The sequence below is a fragment of the Heterocephalus glaber genome, unplaced genomic scaffold (genome assembly GCF_053883595.1).
Source record: "Heterocephalus glaber isolate CG9 unplaced genomic scaffold, H.glaber_assembly_v1.0 deba00001472, whole genome shotgun sequence".
Lineage (NCBI taxonomy): Eukaryota > Metazoa > Chordata > Mammalia > Rodentia > Bathyergidae > Heterocephalus > Heterocephalus glaber.
Window position 1 is genome coordinate 88,416,324 of NW_028258315.1, and position 17,449 is coordinate 88,433,772.

General features: G+C 37.2%; 1 protein-coding gene across 30 annotated transcripts in view; it reads left to right on the forward strand.

Moving 5' to 3' along the window:
• Positions 1-17,449, forward strand: part of Erc2 (ELKS/RAB6-interacting/CAST family member 2) — a 1,049,338-nt gene that overhangs the window by 213,962 nt on the left and 817,927 nt on the right. For 24 of the 30 annotated variants that reach the window (XM_021244028.2, XM_021244029.2, XM_021244031.2 and 21 more), the window contains exons 3-4: positions 13,827-13,850; positions 14,491-14,907. In XM_021244028.2, coding sequence (XP_021099687.1) covers positions 13,827-13,850; positions 14,491-14,907 — 441 coding nt within the window. The remainder of the gene's footprint in view (positions 1-13,826; positions 13,851-14,490; positions 14,908-17,449) is intronic. The other 6 variants (XM_021244030.2, XM_004864323.4, XM_004864324.4 and 3 more) reach the window with 1 other exon arrangement.

Genomic DNA, 17,449 nt, shown 5'->3' on the forward strand with positions numbered 1-17,449 from the left:
CTCTACTCACTTTTAAACACATCTCCTTACTTCTGGAGTAGTTTCTGATGCGTGGGTTCAGCTGCTATAATTGATCAATTAGTGGTGGACACCTGGCTTCAGCCAAGCCAATTCTATACTGTTTTCTGGGTGTTTTCCGTCTGGAACAAGGAATTGTTGAAACCAGATCACATGCTTCTGAGCTTCTTGCCGTGTTCTGTTTCCTTTTCTTCTTGTATCTTATTTTCACAAGTGGTGCTTTGACCACAGAGATACCCTGTTGTCCTTCACATTTGTATTAGTCAGTCCTTCTGGAGAAATAGATTTAATGCAAGATATACAAATACATAAGAATTTACAAGATTGGCTTACAATGGCCACTCAGAGTCAGATGTGGAAGAGTGCAGAGGATCTGTCTGTGCGCTGGAGATCTGACTTTGATCCAGTGGAAGGCTTGGAGGCCACTATAGTGTCCTGTGTGACACTATGAGGCTGAAGGGTCTATGCTGGAGGCTGAAGAACCTGTGCTGGAAAGGTGAAAAATCTGCACTGCACAGGAGACAACATCCAAGCTGAAGGTGAAGACTGGAGCTCCTTTGAAGAAACAGGAGGAAGCCTTCCTTCTTTGTTTCTCTTTTGTAGCATTCTGGTGACAATCCTCCCTGGGGTGGATCTTCCACACCCAGAACTATGCTGATGCTATTTAGTTGGGTGTTTCTTACTGAAGTTGATACAATCAATTAACTATCAAAACATGTGTTCCCTTCTTTGTCTTAAGAGAGAGGTCAAGTTGGTTTTTTTACTTGCAACCTGAAGAATGTTAATTAACCTAGCAGTGGTAAGTACATAAGTTATTCTTGGAAAAAATATGTGCTGAATAAAAATGGGAAATAGAAAGGAAGGCATTAATATTTATATATTATAAATATTAATATAAACTCATATTTTACAGGTTTTTTGAAATAGTTCATGTTCCATAAAATTAACTATTTTAAACACCACTTAGGTGTTTTTAGAATATTCACAGAGTTGTGAACTATCATGACTCTCTTTATTTTATCTTTTCTTTTGTACTTGTTTGCTGTATATAATATTTACAGTCATCTTAAGGAGTAGGTACATGTACTTAATATACCTTGATTCTTTTTATTTCCCTTCCCTTCCCCACTGTCCTTCCCCCCTCTGTTTCTAGATTCCCTTACCCAATTTTCATTATTAATAGTAGGATTTAGTTCATGTTTGTGACATATAATGATTTCATTCATTGTGAGTAGTTATGACACATTTTAAATCTTTTTATGTCCCCCCCCCCCCTTTTGGTCTCTTGGTCCCCTTCCCATTTGTATAAGATCTATCTCCCTGATTCCTTTTATATTTTAAAATATTTTTTCATCTTCTCACAAAACCCTGTACCCTTCAGTTGTCATTACCCATTGCCTAAACCCTAGCAATGATCATTTTGGAGTACATTCTTCTTCTAGGTTTCCTTCTTTTGTGTACTTTCTTATTGTATATTGGCCACATTTTGTTTATGGGGTATGGTATATTCATTCATTCATTTGTGTTTTCTCAGCACGCACACACACACACACACACACACACATGTACATGTTCATTAAATGTTTAAGACCGTAGACAATTTGTGGCTACAGTGGTGGGTATCTTACCTTTACACCACACAGTGAAATAAAACAGTACAAGTTTTCAATTCTCTTTCATTAATAATACGGAAAAACTTAAGAGTTTGAATGATTAGGCTATTTGGCTATTTAGGAACCAGTGTGTTCATATTTTTTCCTGTAGGTTGTTCAAGTTATAATTTAAAAAAGAAGTTTTATCATAGACTCTTCATAGTTTTCCCAGTCACTTAAAATTCCACTAAGAGCACAGATATGCTCACAAAAATGCTGTTTAAAAGCAGAAATAGATAAAACAGTTGAAGGCTAAACCTAGCACTGACGTTTCAGATGACTTTTTAAAGGTCCCCTCAGATTTTTTAAATAATGATAACAACGGTATAGAATTAAAATTCAGATTTGTATAACCCTTAAAAATAAATGAACAACATATGTTATCTATCTATCTATCTATCTATTAACTGGGCAGGACTTCTTTTTTGACTTGGAAAGAAATCTTGGTACACAAGTCTATCGAATAGCACAGAGCTCAATACGGTTGAATGAATGAACAAACAACTCACATTATCTGCTTTATTTAGGAGTCTTGTAGTTTTGGGGGCAGCATCCATAGTTTACTCAGACTTGATTAATCACACAAACTGGATTTCAGTCTGCTTCTCAGTACTGTACCACAGAATATAACTATATAACTGAATATAACTCAGTGTATAACTAACTTATTTAACTAAGTATATAACTATTTACCAAAACACCCTACTATGTTCATAGTGCTTTCCTTCCCCATCTCTCCATTACCAATCTTTTCTTAAAGCAGTAGTAAGGCTGAGTCTTTGCTTTTGAAGTTTAGAGAATCAGTTCTCAAATCGCAGTGTGTCTACAGATTACCTGGATCAAGGTGTTAAGATACAAACTCTTACCATCAAGTCTGGGGTGGGACCTGAGAGCTCACCTTTCCAATAAGACACCTGGCATTGTAGTTGATCCAGGGACACCAGGGACACCACGAGTGGAGTGACTTGAGTCAGAGAGAAGCAGGAGGTACACAAGGAAAATCACTCCACTTGTAAACTTGGAGTAGCAAGGATGAGACATTGGCTGAGGATCCCATAATAGCTCAGGGTAGGGGAAAATCAATAGCTCAAGGCCTACTGCCCAGCTCTTTGAAATTATAGTAATTTAAGTGTAACCCTTTCCCTGTTCTAAAAGTACCTAGATAGTTATCAGTTAAATGAACATGTTAGGTAGGGAAGAGGAGGTGACAGGAAACGCAGTTGCATAAGATTTAAAAATGTCACCTACACTAATGGTTTGCTAAGCAATTAAATGACAGGACTGTTCTCTATTAACTGTGTGACTATGACTTTACTGAAAAAGTTTCCACATTAGCTATAGTTTCTAGATTATATGTTTTGGGTTGCTTCTTCAAACACATTTAAAAAATCAGTATTTCTTAAATTTTAGTTTAAAAAAAAATCCATATCAGAATTTAAAAAATTCCATATCAGGTTGAGAGAGGCCAACAGCAGGGGATGCCATTGCCCTAGAGTTGCTTATGTATTACTAGCTCATAATAGAAAAAAACCTGCTGACATTCAAAACAGAAATGATTGGTATTCCTGAGAGCCCCCTGTAGAGTTATATACAGGCCAGTTAATGGGAAATCAATTATATCCATTTTTGAATTGGTCTCAAAACAGCTATTTCCTGTTTTTCTTTATTTAAAAATGCCAAAGTGCTTAATGTTATGTTTCCCACTGTTGCATATATTTGATAATAAAAATTTTATGTTCATTATGCCCATCCCTAGTCTCTACTCAGATAGGGGGAGGGAGGCTTCCTTCCTCCTTAAAGTCTGAGCCTTTAGGCATCACTGGCACTACCTCACAGTAAAAATAACATTCATTATGTGTCAGGCCCTGTACTTCATGCTTCATAGGAATCACTTTGTGTACTTACTCAGTGAGCATCTCATGTAGTATTTGTATGAACCCTGAATGTTACGATTATTTTTTATTTATGGATGAATAATTTGATGCTCAGAGTGTTTAAATAATTTATTCAAGGGAACATAGGCTGTCAAACCCCAACTCTTCACCACTGTTCCCAGAATCCCAGGCAAATTTAGTGATTTGATTTTTTTTCTTAGATCATGCAATTCATTAGTTGCAAGACTAGAACTGGGACATAAATCCTTAAGTCTAAGCTCAGTGTAATATTCCAGTACTGTGCCACCTTAGAGTGTTGGTCTGTAATGAAAGCCAGAACTCCTTGCTTGCAAAAGCAACTGCCAAGAGTACTTTCCCGTGTACTTCTGTTCTTAGCATTATGAGTTTTCACAAAATGTCACTTATTATTAACCAAAATGGGATCTGCAGTAATCAATGACAGTGTGTCTGTGTGAGGAACCCAGAGTCTCAATGCTTTTAAAAATTTCTGATCAATATTCCCTGTTGAGGTATATGTGATTCTCCTTAGGGTATTTGCTATCTTTAGAGAGAAAGCCTAGGGCCTTATGTCTGAATATTCATTTTTCTTTTGTCCTTTTCTCAGCAAACCAACTCTTCCATAGCATACAGCGGCCACATCTTCCCAGCTGGTCTGCAGTTTGTCTTTTCACATATGTAACTTAGCCCAAAGAAGTTTTGGAGCCACGAAGAGTATTGTACATCCTGTATAAGGGATTACAGAGGGAGAGGAATCAGAGACCCTGCCCTTAAAATTTGATTAGAGACAAACTGAAAAATGATTAATAAGAAAATAAAGTCACAGGAGAAGTAGAGCCGGCCAAGTTGTCTACAAAGAGATTCTGTTTTCTTTGAAAGAGTTATGTTGAGCCCTTGCTTGAGAAGGAGTATGGATTTATTTTTTTTTAAAGTTCAAGACTTTTGGGTATAGGCCAATTCATATTTTTATATAGCTTGGAGACAGTTTTCATAGCAATGAAACCCTAAACTGCTTTACAGTGCAAAACTTTATCATTTTGTTTTTTCCCCATAGTGTGGAAAAGAGCTTAAGGTCACGAATTTTTAAAAATCTGCCAGGAACTCATAGTTTCCATGTTTGGGGATAAGACACAGTGGATTCCGAACATCTGGCTAGTCCCTATTTAAATAATTGTGTGTTCCATGCACATCATACATATATAATTATATTTTCATTCTATTTACCTTTTTGTGTTTTAGACATTTTGAAATCTGGATTACATTCTGACTCCAGTAGCTATTGGAAGTTGGTCTTCTAAATGTTGGCCAAGGCAAATGTGTTTTCCCCTCCTTTCTATATAAACTCTAGTACTGCTTAGTTTCTTATATCTCCACTGTTCTTTTTTTTTTTAATGAAGTGAATATTGGAGCTTATAGGAGTTGTGCAAAATGAAATTCTGTAATATTTTAGAACTGAGAGACCCTAGAATTGGCTGGAGGAAAGCTCCATTTAGATACTGGCTTATATCTGCTAATGATGTGTTTGTAGTCAAATCCCTAAACCACCCCATTTTATCCTCTTGTGAAGTAGACAGTGTTGGCAGCTTTGAAGCAGGATTGTCAGGTGAATGTGAGGCATTTAGTTGTGGAGGAGAAAATAGGACGAGTAATCTGAGGCTGAGGACACCCCCACCCACTGCCTAACTATGGCTAAGCAAAGAGGACTGGAAACTTGCTTTCCCTCATATTGTTTCCTTGTGCTGACTGTCTGGTGAGACAGTTTCCCTTCTGGTCCTCTCATCTTTCTTCTGGTATTTCACTCACTGTTTATTGAGTACCTGTTATGTGCTATATTTGGGGTATAATGAAAAATAGGAACTGTCCTTGAGAAGGTCATTATATGTGTGTACATGTTTGAGTGTGTATAAACTAAATAGATGATTACATAATACACGATAATGGAACCTACTTTCCACTACTCCTTCAACACGTATTAGCATTTTGCAATATGCTATTCCAGGGAACCTACTTAGTGAACCAAGATTGAAAAGCAATCTGGTAATAGCTATAGGGATGCTTACTGTCTTGGTGACCTGATTGGTTAAAGAAGCCCACTGATCTTTTCATTTTAACAGTAATGTCACCAGTATTTGAAGTTGAGGGACTCAGTTTTACTTGGGACCTGTCTGGAGGACATGATATCTCATCAAAACTTTTGAATAACACTATGAAGTCTCCGCTGTTATCTTCATTTTATAGATAGCTAAACTATGGCTTACGAGAAGGCTCATAGTAACTTGGGGAAGCCATGATAAATGAGAGAATATCAGCCACTCTACCTCAACACTCACACTTTTCCAATTATACTGTAGTTGTGCACTGTATAAATAAGAGAGGTAAGATTTCCCATCCAAACATCATGACCATGAGAACATATTCCATTCCTTGCCCTTTGTTAGGCCAGCTTCATGTCTGGAGCTTGTGGTAAGCCATTAGTGTGCTTCTACCCCAATGCCTGTGTGTATCAGAGTACCCTGTTTCTAGCCTTTTACTCAGTCATGCAGTGTATGGGAGGATGGCTGTGGAGACTGGCCCTGCTCACTCATGGGGGTTAATGCCTAATGCATTCTGAGCCCACACTTGCCATTGAAGGAACATTTTGATCTTTGCTCAATGGTAGTAAGATATGTCTTACTTACTTTTCATGTTGCTGAGACAAAATACCTGGCACCCAAAGTTAAAAGAAGAAAGGTGTATTTCAGCTCACAGAAGTTTTCAGTCCATACTCGACTGGTTCCAAGGCAGAGTGGCATAGCATACAGCTTCTCAGAGGAGAAATAGTCCATGGCAAGTAGACAGAAGACAGCAAAGCAGCAAAAGCAGCAGCTGCAGCCTGCCCCTCTCTCTCTTTTATCGCTTCCAGGCTACCTGCCTTTTTGGTAGTGCCACCAACACCCAGCGTGGGCCTTCCCATTATCCATACCCAGAACTATGCTAAACCAATCAGTGGACTAATTTAGTAATCATGCACCCCTAATGGCAACATCACAACCTTAATCTCAGGATCACACCCTTAATCTTGGCATCACACACCCTAGATCCAGCTACCTCCACAAAGCCCCATCTATGACCACCTGAGGCTTTGAGGGGACATCTAGATACCCACATAACCTTCACCTAAGGCTATTATTATGTGCTTCTGGATAGATACAGAAGCACGTGTTTATGAATTATGAAGTATAATACATGAACAACCAGGACACAAACCCCCTTCCCACAGCCTTGACAACATTCCCAATCCTACTATAGTTACACATGTGTTTCTCTCAGTTCCTGTTTCTTTTCCTGACTTATGATCATCATTCCCTTGAGCCTTCTTCTTTTTTTTGTTGTTTTTTTGTTTTTTTGGTACTGGAGATCAAATTCAGGTTCTTGCGCTTGTGAGGCAGCCAGCAGAACCACTGAGCTAAATCCCTGGCCCTCCCTTGAGCCTTCTTTAAGTGGAGTAATTTATATATCCAAGTGGAATGATATTTTTACTTATTCCATTCAATACTGTTTTAAGATTAATTCCTGTTGCATGTAGCTGTCATTTGTTCTTTTGCTCAGTGATATAATATTCCATTACATGCATATTCCATTATTTATGTTTTCCTTTTGATGGATTGTGTCTAATTTTTTTCTATAGAAATAGTAGTATATTTAATATTCTTGTGTGTGTCTGTTGTGCTTATGTGCAAGTTATTTCTTTAGGGCAAGGGCTGGCAATTTTTTCCCATAGGGTGCCAGATATTTTAGACTTTTGACTTTTGAAGGTTGTATAGTATCTGCTGATCTACTCCATTCTGCAATTGTGGTTCAAAAGTAGCAATAGTTGTTACATAAATGAATAGTTATGGCTGTGTTCCAGTGAAACTTTATTTATAAACACAGGCAACTGGCCAGATTTGCTGAAAGGTCATAATTTACCAACCCCTGCTTTAGGTGTATATCTTGAGGTAAAATTTCTGGATGAGTATATGCATTGTTAATTCTTACCAAATTACTTTTTCTAAGTAGTTTCTCTAGTTTGCCTTTATAATAGCTGTCTTTGGAATTCTTAGTCTACATCCTTGTCATTACTTGCTATTGTCAGAGTTGTTGTTGCCTTTGCTATTATTGTAAGGCAGGTGTGTAGTTTGGCTGAGAGAGGAGGGTGTAATAGGCTTTCTCATTAGGGCTTTCATATGTATTTTTCTGATTACTAACCATGTTGAATTTCTTTTCATGTTCTTACGGGTTGGTCATATTTTGCCTTCTATAAAATGCCTACTCATTTCTTTGATCATTTTTCTATTAATTGTTAGTGTCTTTCTTATTGATTTTTAGGGATTATTTACTTTCTGGGTAATAATATTGTGTCATTTTAATAAATTGTAATATCTCTCATTTATGGCTTTTTTGGAGACATGGTCTTGCTATGTAGTTCAGACTGGCTTTGAACTCACTATGTAGCCTAGGCTGGCCTCAAATTCATCAGTGATCCTCTGGCCTCAGCCTCCTGAGTGCTGGAATTACAAGCATGCACCACCATGCCCAGTGCTTGTTTTTTTACTCTATGATTTTGTTGAAAAGTACCTGGGATGGAACTTGGGTCCTTGAACTTGCAGGGCAGGCGATGGAACCACTGAGCTAAATCCCCGCCTTGAAAAGAAATTCTTAATTTTAACATTGTCAGATTTGCTGGTTTTCTTTTTATGTCTACATATTTTGTGCCTAGTGAGAAAATAGCTTTCCTACTTTTAATAATTTATAGATTCTTTTGGTCTTTACAAATGTATAACTACAAATTGCAATTGATAATATTAGAATTTTTCTTCTTTTCATTTTTTTTTCTATCTACTTATTTTCTGGTCTTACTGTTCTGACTCAGGCCTCGGGGAAAATGTTGACTAGATGTGGAGGTGATTGTGGGCATGAATTTTACTTCTCATTTTAAAGGGAATACCTCTAATATTTATCATTAATAAAGATTTGCTTTGAATATACTCTGTAAGTTAAGGAAGCTATTCTTTATTCCAGTTTGCTAAGATTTTTTTTTAAATGAATGACTTCGTATCTTGAGCAGATCCTATAATTTTTCTTCTTTATATAGTGATTTACATGAATAGTTTGTTTAATGTGGAACTACCCCGCAATTCCTAGAAGAAACCCAACTGAATCATGATATATTATCTTCCTGAATTCCTTTTGCTAGTAGTACTCACTGTTTAGGTGTGAAGTTTGGCCTGTCATTTACCTTTCTTTTGTAGTTTGTGTCTAGTTTTGTTGTCAGAAGGGTCAAATCTCACAGGATGAATTTGGGGGAAGAGTTTCTTCTTTCTCCAAGACAGTCTGTAAAAATTGGAATCCTTTGGACTTTTTTTGTGTGGAAAGAGTCTTAAACCAGTGACTGAATTTATTTAATAGCTACAGAACTTTTCAGGCTTCCTGTTTCTTCTAGAGTTAATACTGTGTAAGATACTTTTCTAGTAGTTTGTCCATTTCATTGACATTTATTGGCATAAAATTAAAAGCCTTTGCATATCATCTTTTAAATCTCTCCTCTGTGTTGTGATTTGACAGGTTTATTTTATTTGAAAGAGCCAATATTTGGCTCTGCAGATTATCTCTGTTGTATCTTTGTTCGTTAATTATCTCTTTTCTCTTAACCTGTTAGGTTTTCAATTCTGATACTATATTTTTCATTACTATATATGTTTAGTTTTAGTTTTGTTTGTTCATTTTGCAGTCAGTTTTGTATGTTGATTCTCTAGTTCTATATCTCTTTGAAATATTTGTTTACTTAACACATAAAAACATTTTTATATTCTGCATATGGCTTTCAGTTGTGGAACTTTTATAATATCTGAGGTAATTTTTTCTTGTATTTTATTAAATTAAATTTTTTTATTCCTGAGGGCTTTTGTTCTGTGCCTTCCTGTACTTCTTCAAAGGATTTATGTTTGCTTTTTTCAGAAACCAGGGAACACTAACCTACTTGAAACCTCTTTAGTCCCCTCTGCAAATCTGGGCTTGATGGGAGAATCCAAGCTTGCTCACTGCATTGTTGAGCCCCAGTTCATCATGTCTGGCTCAGAGCTTGTATTCACATTTACTCCTTATGAAAAGAAGAGAAACCAGAGTCTTATTTTCTCTTTCTCTCTCCCTACCTTTCTATTTTCCTCTCCTCTTGCTTCCGCCTCATTCTTTTCTTTGGAGATTGCCATTACTTTCCTGTAAACCTAGCTATGCATCAAAAGGCCAACTTCGTTTTATTTAGCTATAGTGTAGTGAGAGGGCCTTTCAGAAGACGCAGCATGCTATGATGCCATAAACAGAAGTCCTTATGGCTTCTTTCATTGTTCTAGGATAGTATCACTGAACTGTGTGTTCAAAATTGAGAATAAATTTGACATGCTGAGTTATTTAGCTCCCTTCTCTTTTACCTATGTTTAATATACATATGAGTCCTTTAAAATGTTTTCCTGCCTGTGAACTGGAGATGGGGCTTGTCTTTACTATGCAGGACAGATTTTAAAGTATACAATTTAAGTAGGGAGAAAAGTTAAAAAGGACAGGTTAAAGGACAATAGTCAGTGTAAAACTGATACATTCTACTTGTGCTCCAGAGAGCAGCCTGGATTTCCATTGTCTCGGCTCCTTGCTTTTCTTCCATGATATCTTTCCAGTGTCTGTGGACAATGGCATTTGCTTTTTGAGTTTTCATTCTTTATGGGCAACTGGAAAGGATCAGGGTGGGGAGTAAAAAGATTTTGAGCCCTTGTACAAACACAGTTTACTTTTTTACTTGAAGGGAATTAACTGTTTGTCACTTGTACTACCTGTGCCATGAGTGCTAAGGTGATGGTTTAGCTGAGACCTGGGAATGAAGTCAGACTACCTGTCCTGATGCAGAAGGATTTTGGCAGGGATCCTAATTTGAAGCAAAATCTAAAGCTTTAAAAAATTGAGAACACATGTTTGGAAGATTCCAAATAAATGGCTCTAGAATACAGCCTGGTGGATTGCTGGTTTGTAGGTATGTGATATAGGTAGCAAGCTGAAATGAATACTGATAACTGTTGATCCCATGTGGTTTGGGAGAGAGAGAACAAGATGAGGGGGTGAGAATATGAAAGAAAACAAATGAGATTATTTCAGATCCCCTCTCTGACTTAAAAGATATGAGGCAGAAAGATAATCAAGGCTCTTTGCTCAAGATTCTGTTTTGTAGGGACAAGAAGATTCCTGTTTAATTTTGAATATCTTAAAAAGAGAATGAAAAATTAAATATAAATATAAATTTGAGAAATTTTTGAACACTGAATTTTTGGCTGATTATCAGGTTATGTTTACTTATGCTGAAGTCGATTAGTGACTAGTGAAGAGAATACTTGAAAAATAAATACTGCTTCTTAATAAATATACAACCTAGAAGTATCCATCATAACCACCCCTGTATGAGAAACAGCCTGGTTAGGATGGCTAATTTTTAATTAAGATAATTGCTGTAACTCTTTAAAGTATCTGTCCGGTTATTACCCCAGCTCCATTCTTTTCCAGCTGTCCTGAAGTATTTGTGCTACTTCATAGGTCAAATGGCTCCCATGATCTTTGGGGTCATGCCTAGATGAGCACCTGGTTATGCCACTTGCCTAGTTAAATGATCTAGAGAAAGGTACTTCATTTCCTTGTATCTCCATTTTCTCACCCATTAAATGGAGATCATAATAGTGGCTGTCTCTCTCTCAGGGGCAGTTATGAAGTTTACAAGAACTTAGATGTAGAGCCATGTGTGACTTGTGTGGTAAGTGCTGCACAGATTTATGGTGTTAAGTATTCTTTAGTTAGTCTGGTCTTTCTTTGCCTCTGTGCCTTTATGTAGTCTCTTGTATTTCCATCTTTCTTCAAGGGGAAGACTCTCCTTTGCTCTTCAAGACCTAGCTTAGTGATGGCCTCTTGGCTTGGGATATTTTCCTATATATCCCTAGCCTAAGTCACATCTTCTCTGTATTTCAGCCACCTGGCTATGACTTCTATCATAACCCTCATGACATAGTTTTGCTTCTTTCGTTTACTTGTCCATAGGGACAGTAAGCACAGATTATTTCTCATTTTTTGTGTATTTTATGAGCATGAGAGAGATACTGGGTAAATATATATTAAATGGATAAATGGGCCAATTTTCCCACCATTCCTCTCTCCCTCCCTTTCTTCTTTCCTTTTTTCTTTTTTCCTATTATCCTTCCTCCCTCCATTCCTAATTTCCTCCTTCCCTAATTTCCTAAGTTTCACCTTTCCTTCACACTCATACCTGTCTCTTGACAAATTATCTCAGTTATTCCTCACAGGTGTAAGGTAAGTATTATAATGATCTCTATTTTGTAGATATGGAAGCAAAGGATCAGGGTGATAAGCAAGTTTCCCACCCAAAGGGACAGCTACTCTGTAGAGTTGGCTTTCCACCCTTACTTCTACTCAAAGAATCCTGGCAACTTTTCTTTGGAATTTCCTTCTGGCCATTTTATGAACCACATAAGAATATAAATTTTGGTCATTCTCAAAAAAGATAATTTCCATTATGATCATCTTGATTCATCACATGTTTCCAAATGAATTTGGGTTGTCTCAGAAATTCAAGCCATCTCCAAAGATCAAAGATTTGCTGTCATCAAGAATATTTAACAAGAAGCCAGGTGTGAAAGCATGCTCCCAGTAGACCTGGCAACAGCCAAATCCCTGGACTAAAAGCTGTGTGTGCTCCTGTGGACTGTGTTTTGACTGGTTTAGGGATGGGGGATCGGTGGAAAAATATCATATTACCCCGTGGTCCCACCTGTTTTATTGGTATGTGTGACAGCTTTATTGAGATGTAATGTATTTACCATACAGTTCACTCATGTAAAATGTAAAATTCATCAGATTGACACATTAAAGTTATGCAACTAGCATCTCCATCTAATTTGAGAACATTTTCATCACCCTAAAAAGATGTCCAATACAATTTAGTAGTCGTGGTCCATTTCCTCCTCTCTACCTCTCTGGGAATTACTAATTTATTTCTATCTGTGGATTTGCTTGTTCTGGTCATTGCATCAATGGAATTATACAATTTGTGGTCTTTTTTGAATGGCTTCTTTTACACTCGCATAATGTTTTCAAGGTTTATTCTTGAAGTATGTATCATTACTTCACTCCTTTTTATAGTTGAAAAATATTCCTTTGAATATTAATTGATTGGCATATGGGTTGTTTCCACTTTTTGGCCAATATTAATAATGATGATATGAATATTTGTGTGTGAATCAATTAATAAATGGATAAATAAAATACAGTATATTCCTGTGATGGACTAAAATTGAATTACAAAAAAAAGAATGAAATATTGGTACTTGCTGTAACATGGATAAACTTTGAAAACATGCTTGGGCCAGGGATTTAGCTCAGTGGTTTCACTGCCTGCCTCGCAAGCACAAGGACTGGAGTTCGATCCCCGGTACCAAAAAAAAAAAAAACATGCTGAGTGAAGGAATCGACTTTATTACATGATTTTTTTGATATGAAATGTCTTGTGTAGACAAATCTGTAGAGACAGAAAGTACATTAATGGTTATCAGGGCTAGAGAATAGGAAGGAGTATGAGGAGTAACTATTATAGGGTACAGGGTTTCTTTCTGAGGTGATTAAAAGGTATAAAATGTGTTGATGGTTGTACAACTTTGTGAATATACTAAAAGCCACTGAATTTTACACTTTACAGAGTGCAATATATGACAAAAATAATTCATGGTATCCATTATGAATACATACCAGTTGCTTACTTTCCATTCAGTACCCTTGTAGCACATGAATATGAATGACAATTCTTATTCCCTGTGCTTTAGGAATTTCTCAATGGACATTCCTAAAATTAGAAGGTGAAATGATAGTCATAAAGAATATAATCCAATGGTATATAACACTGTTCCACACTCAGAAAGATATCAACCCCTTTGGGTTTCAGACATAGTAATTCAGAAAGACTTGAAAATTGTTGATGCCCCCCCCCCATTTATCAAATAGCAGTGCTATAGATTTTATGTAGTTTATGGGTTTTTGCTCTAATAAGAAATTGCTTTTTTTCCTCTTTTTTTTTCTTCTGTGAAGGTATTGTATGTTGATTAAGTTCTTTCTGTTTAATATTGTTTGCTTGCAGTGGACTTTTTGTTGTGTTGATTTTTTGCTTCTTTTTTTTTTTTTTTTTTTCATTTCCCATGCTGTTCAGTTACTGGAAGCCAGAAGAACCAAGGTTTGTTCACTCTTTGCCGCTTGTTTGTTTTGTTCTGCATAGCCACACCTCTTTGTATGTTTGGGTGTGTTTGTCTTTGTCTGCATTTGTTCCCTTTTGCTTGCAGAGGCAGTAATCCTGTTTACTAAACCTGTTCACAGCTTTATTTGTAAAAAATAAAGTCCTTGTTTGTGTCTACTTGTAGTGGATGCTATTATTTTCATTTTTAAATGGACCTGCATTTATCATGGAAAATAATGGACAGTAGAATAAAGAACATCTTAGGAAACAAGGAATACTGAGTCTGGAGCATTGTGGGCATAAAGAAGGTGTGTTTGTGAAAGTTTCCCTCTAACCCTTTCATTTCCTAAATTAAAACTCTGTAGATGTATAATTTCCCTTGTGACTGACACTAATATACTGTTCCTATGTATGTGTACATTTCTCTTCTAAGACATTCAGAAAGCATCACTGAATTAATTCCCCCTTCCATGTGCTGTCCCATGCTTCTGAAGTCGCCATGGAGGACTTCACGGCTGGCCTCCTGGACCTCATGATTAACATTCCATCCTCATAGTGTGAAAGCAACAAGCAGCACTTGGCATTTTCATTGACATTTTTCCTTTTTTTCTCCTCTCCTGTCCCATCTTTCTCACTGTAGCACCTGCAGTTGACAATCCAAGCCCTTCAGGATGAGCTGCGAACCCAGAGAGACCTCAACCACCTCCTGCAGCAAGAAAGTGGCAACCGGGGGGCTGAGCACTTCACCATTGAGCTGACTGAGGAGAACTTTAGGAGACTCCAAGCTGAACACGACAGACAGGCCAAGGAGCTGTTCCTTTTGAGGAAGACATTAGAGGAGATGGAGCTGAGAATTGAAACACAAAAACAGACCCTCAATGCCCGAGATGAGTCGATTAAAAAGCTCCTTGAGATGTTGCAGAGTAAAGGCTTGCCATCCAAAAGTCTTGAGGATGACAACGAAAGGACACGTCGGATGGCAGAGGCTGAGTCTCAGGTCAGCCACTTGGAAGTGATTTTAGACCAGAAAGAGAAGGAAAATATTCACCTTAGAGAGGTAAGAACATTCATTCGATTTTCCCAGAGCCTTATATTACAAGTTAAAAAACATTATCAAGCTATTTTCCCAGGATGGAAGATAACTGCAGCTATAACAAAATTCACTTTGTCATTTGCTTTATTACCTTCCTTTCTGCTTTTGATTATTAAGGTGGAATTTTGCATTAGTTTTTTTTTCTCTGCTCACCATATATATGTTCCGTTATTATTTAACACATATTCATGATCTAGGCATATGCAGCACATGTCAACTCTGAGGTGTTTCTAGTTGTTTTCCCATAGGTGGCTAGAGTTTTGGGGGTTTTAAAACACAGTACTGCTTAAGTTTAGTTGTTTATCATATATCATCTCTCTAAAGGAACAAAAAAATAAGTGATTAGAAACACAATGAACTAAGTATTTTTGTTACAGAATCGGGGTAGAGTTTACAGAAAGTAAGATGTATGGGTGTTTTGGGAAAGAATAATAAAATGCGTAGACCAATTTTGAAGGTTTAGATTTAAGATTGTCTTTGCATTTACATTTGTCTGGGACAGAGTGTTCCAGGTTTTCTGAGTATGTGTTTTGCCCTTAGTGGATTAGATCACTTTAAATCCTTCAGAGGCAGTCTCTCTAGACTGCCACCACCATTGAATGTTGGGATGTTCAGATATCTGAGACTATGTGGTTGGGTAAAGCTTAGAAATAATGTGGGTGACAGCCAGGATTTGAAATTGTTTTAACAGTTCCTTACCACTGTGGTGGTTGTGGATCTTAGAAGTATTATGGAGGCAAAACTGTTGAGAGTAGACATGGATCACATACCAAATCACAAGCAGTAAAAAGGCATTAAATATATTTTCAAAATGTTCTATAACAATAAATAAAAAGGGCTGGGGATTTTTTTATTCTGTGGTTCCGGTGCCTGCTGCGCAAGCACAAGGTCCCTAGTTTGATGCCTGGTACCAAAAAAAAAAAAAAAATAAAAAGAAAAATAAAAATTCCAGAGCAGACTAGATTTCTTGGGGGTGAATACCTGTTCAAATGGGTAATTCTTCTTGTTAGTCATTTGTTTGGTTGTCAGAAAGCATGGCTTCCATGCTAGAATTTGCTAAAATGCAGATGTTCCCAGTTTTCTCTGATATAGATTATATTTGCCTAGAACATTTGGACAGAATTTTATGCCATCAAACCTAATGTCCTCTACCAGTATTCACCCTCATTTTGTTTTCATGAGACTTTAGCCACATGCTTTGGAAACCATATGGTGCGGTTTTATATTGAGATGCTTAAAGAGACATCTGTGTTGGGCTTGGTCTTCCCATTGTAGTCCAAGAGGATAAGTGTGGTGGGCATATTTATAAGATGGTCCACAATGATCCCTCCCTCTTGGGACTCACACCCTTATGCAGTCCTCCTCTCTTGTGTATTGGTTACTCCTAGAGACTTGCATCTAAACAATAGAATATGGCAGAGATAATGGCATACCAGTGTTGCTTCTGTGATTAGGTTACAGAAGACTGTTGTTTCCATCTTGCAAACAGACTCTGTTGCCTTCTTAGTTTGCATGGTTGATGAAGCAAGCCGTTATGTGGAGAGCCCATGTGGTAATGAGCTGAGAGCAGTCTCCAGCCAACATTCAATGAGGAATAAAGGTACTGAGTCTAACAGCCACAAAGGACTGAGAACTACTAGCAATCATTTAGTGTTCTTGGAAGTGATCCTTCTTCAGTCAAGCCTTCAGATGGGTTGGCAGGACCTTGGTTGACACCTTGATTGCAGCCTTGTAAGAGATCATGAAACAGAGGACCCAGCTAAAGAGTGGATGGATTCCTGAGCCACCAAAACTAGGAGATAATAAGTGTGTGTTGTTTCAAGCTGCTGAATTTTGGGGTAATTTGTTGCACAGCAATAGATAACTAATACAGTAGAACAGAAACCAATCCTCTGCCTATATCATTCTATAGATGCTGAGTTTTACAGAAGAGGAACAATAATTACTGGCATTTTTTATTTACATGTAGGCTGTGGATTTTGAAATTTTACTTATATTACCTCAAATCTGTGGTTGGTAGAGGATCATTATAGTTGGAAAAAGTGGTTGCTTTAGTTTGGATGCCAAGGGATAATGTTACATATACAACAAGTATTATGGTTTGGATCTAAAATGTCTCTGAAAAGTCTCAAGTGTTTGTAAGGTGATTGGATCATAAGAGTGTTATACTTATCAGTGGATAGGACTTGGAAGGGTATACTCCTCCCTTCTCTCTCTGCTTTCTGACTGCCATGACATGAGCAGCTTTGTTTTGCATCAGACTCTTTCACTGTTCCCTTCCTGCCTTGGAGCCAGCCAACTATGGAATGAAAATATGAGCCAAAATAAACTTGTCCTCCTTTAATTTGTGGATGTTGGGTATTATGTCTTAGCAACAAAGAAAGTGACTAAGCCAGATTTTGGTACCAGAAAAGTGTGGTCATTGATGTGACAACCTAACCATGTAGTTTAGAAACCTTTGGAATTAGTTTGTTGAGAAATTTGGAAAGTTTTGGAGATATTAGCT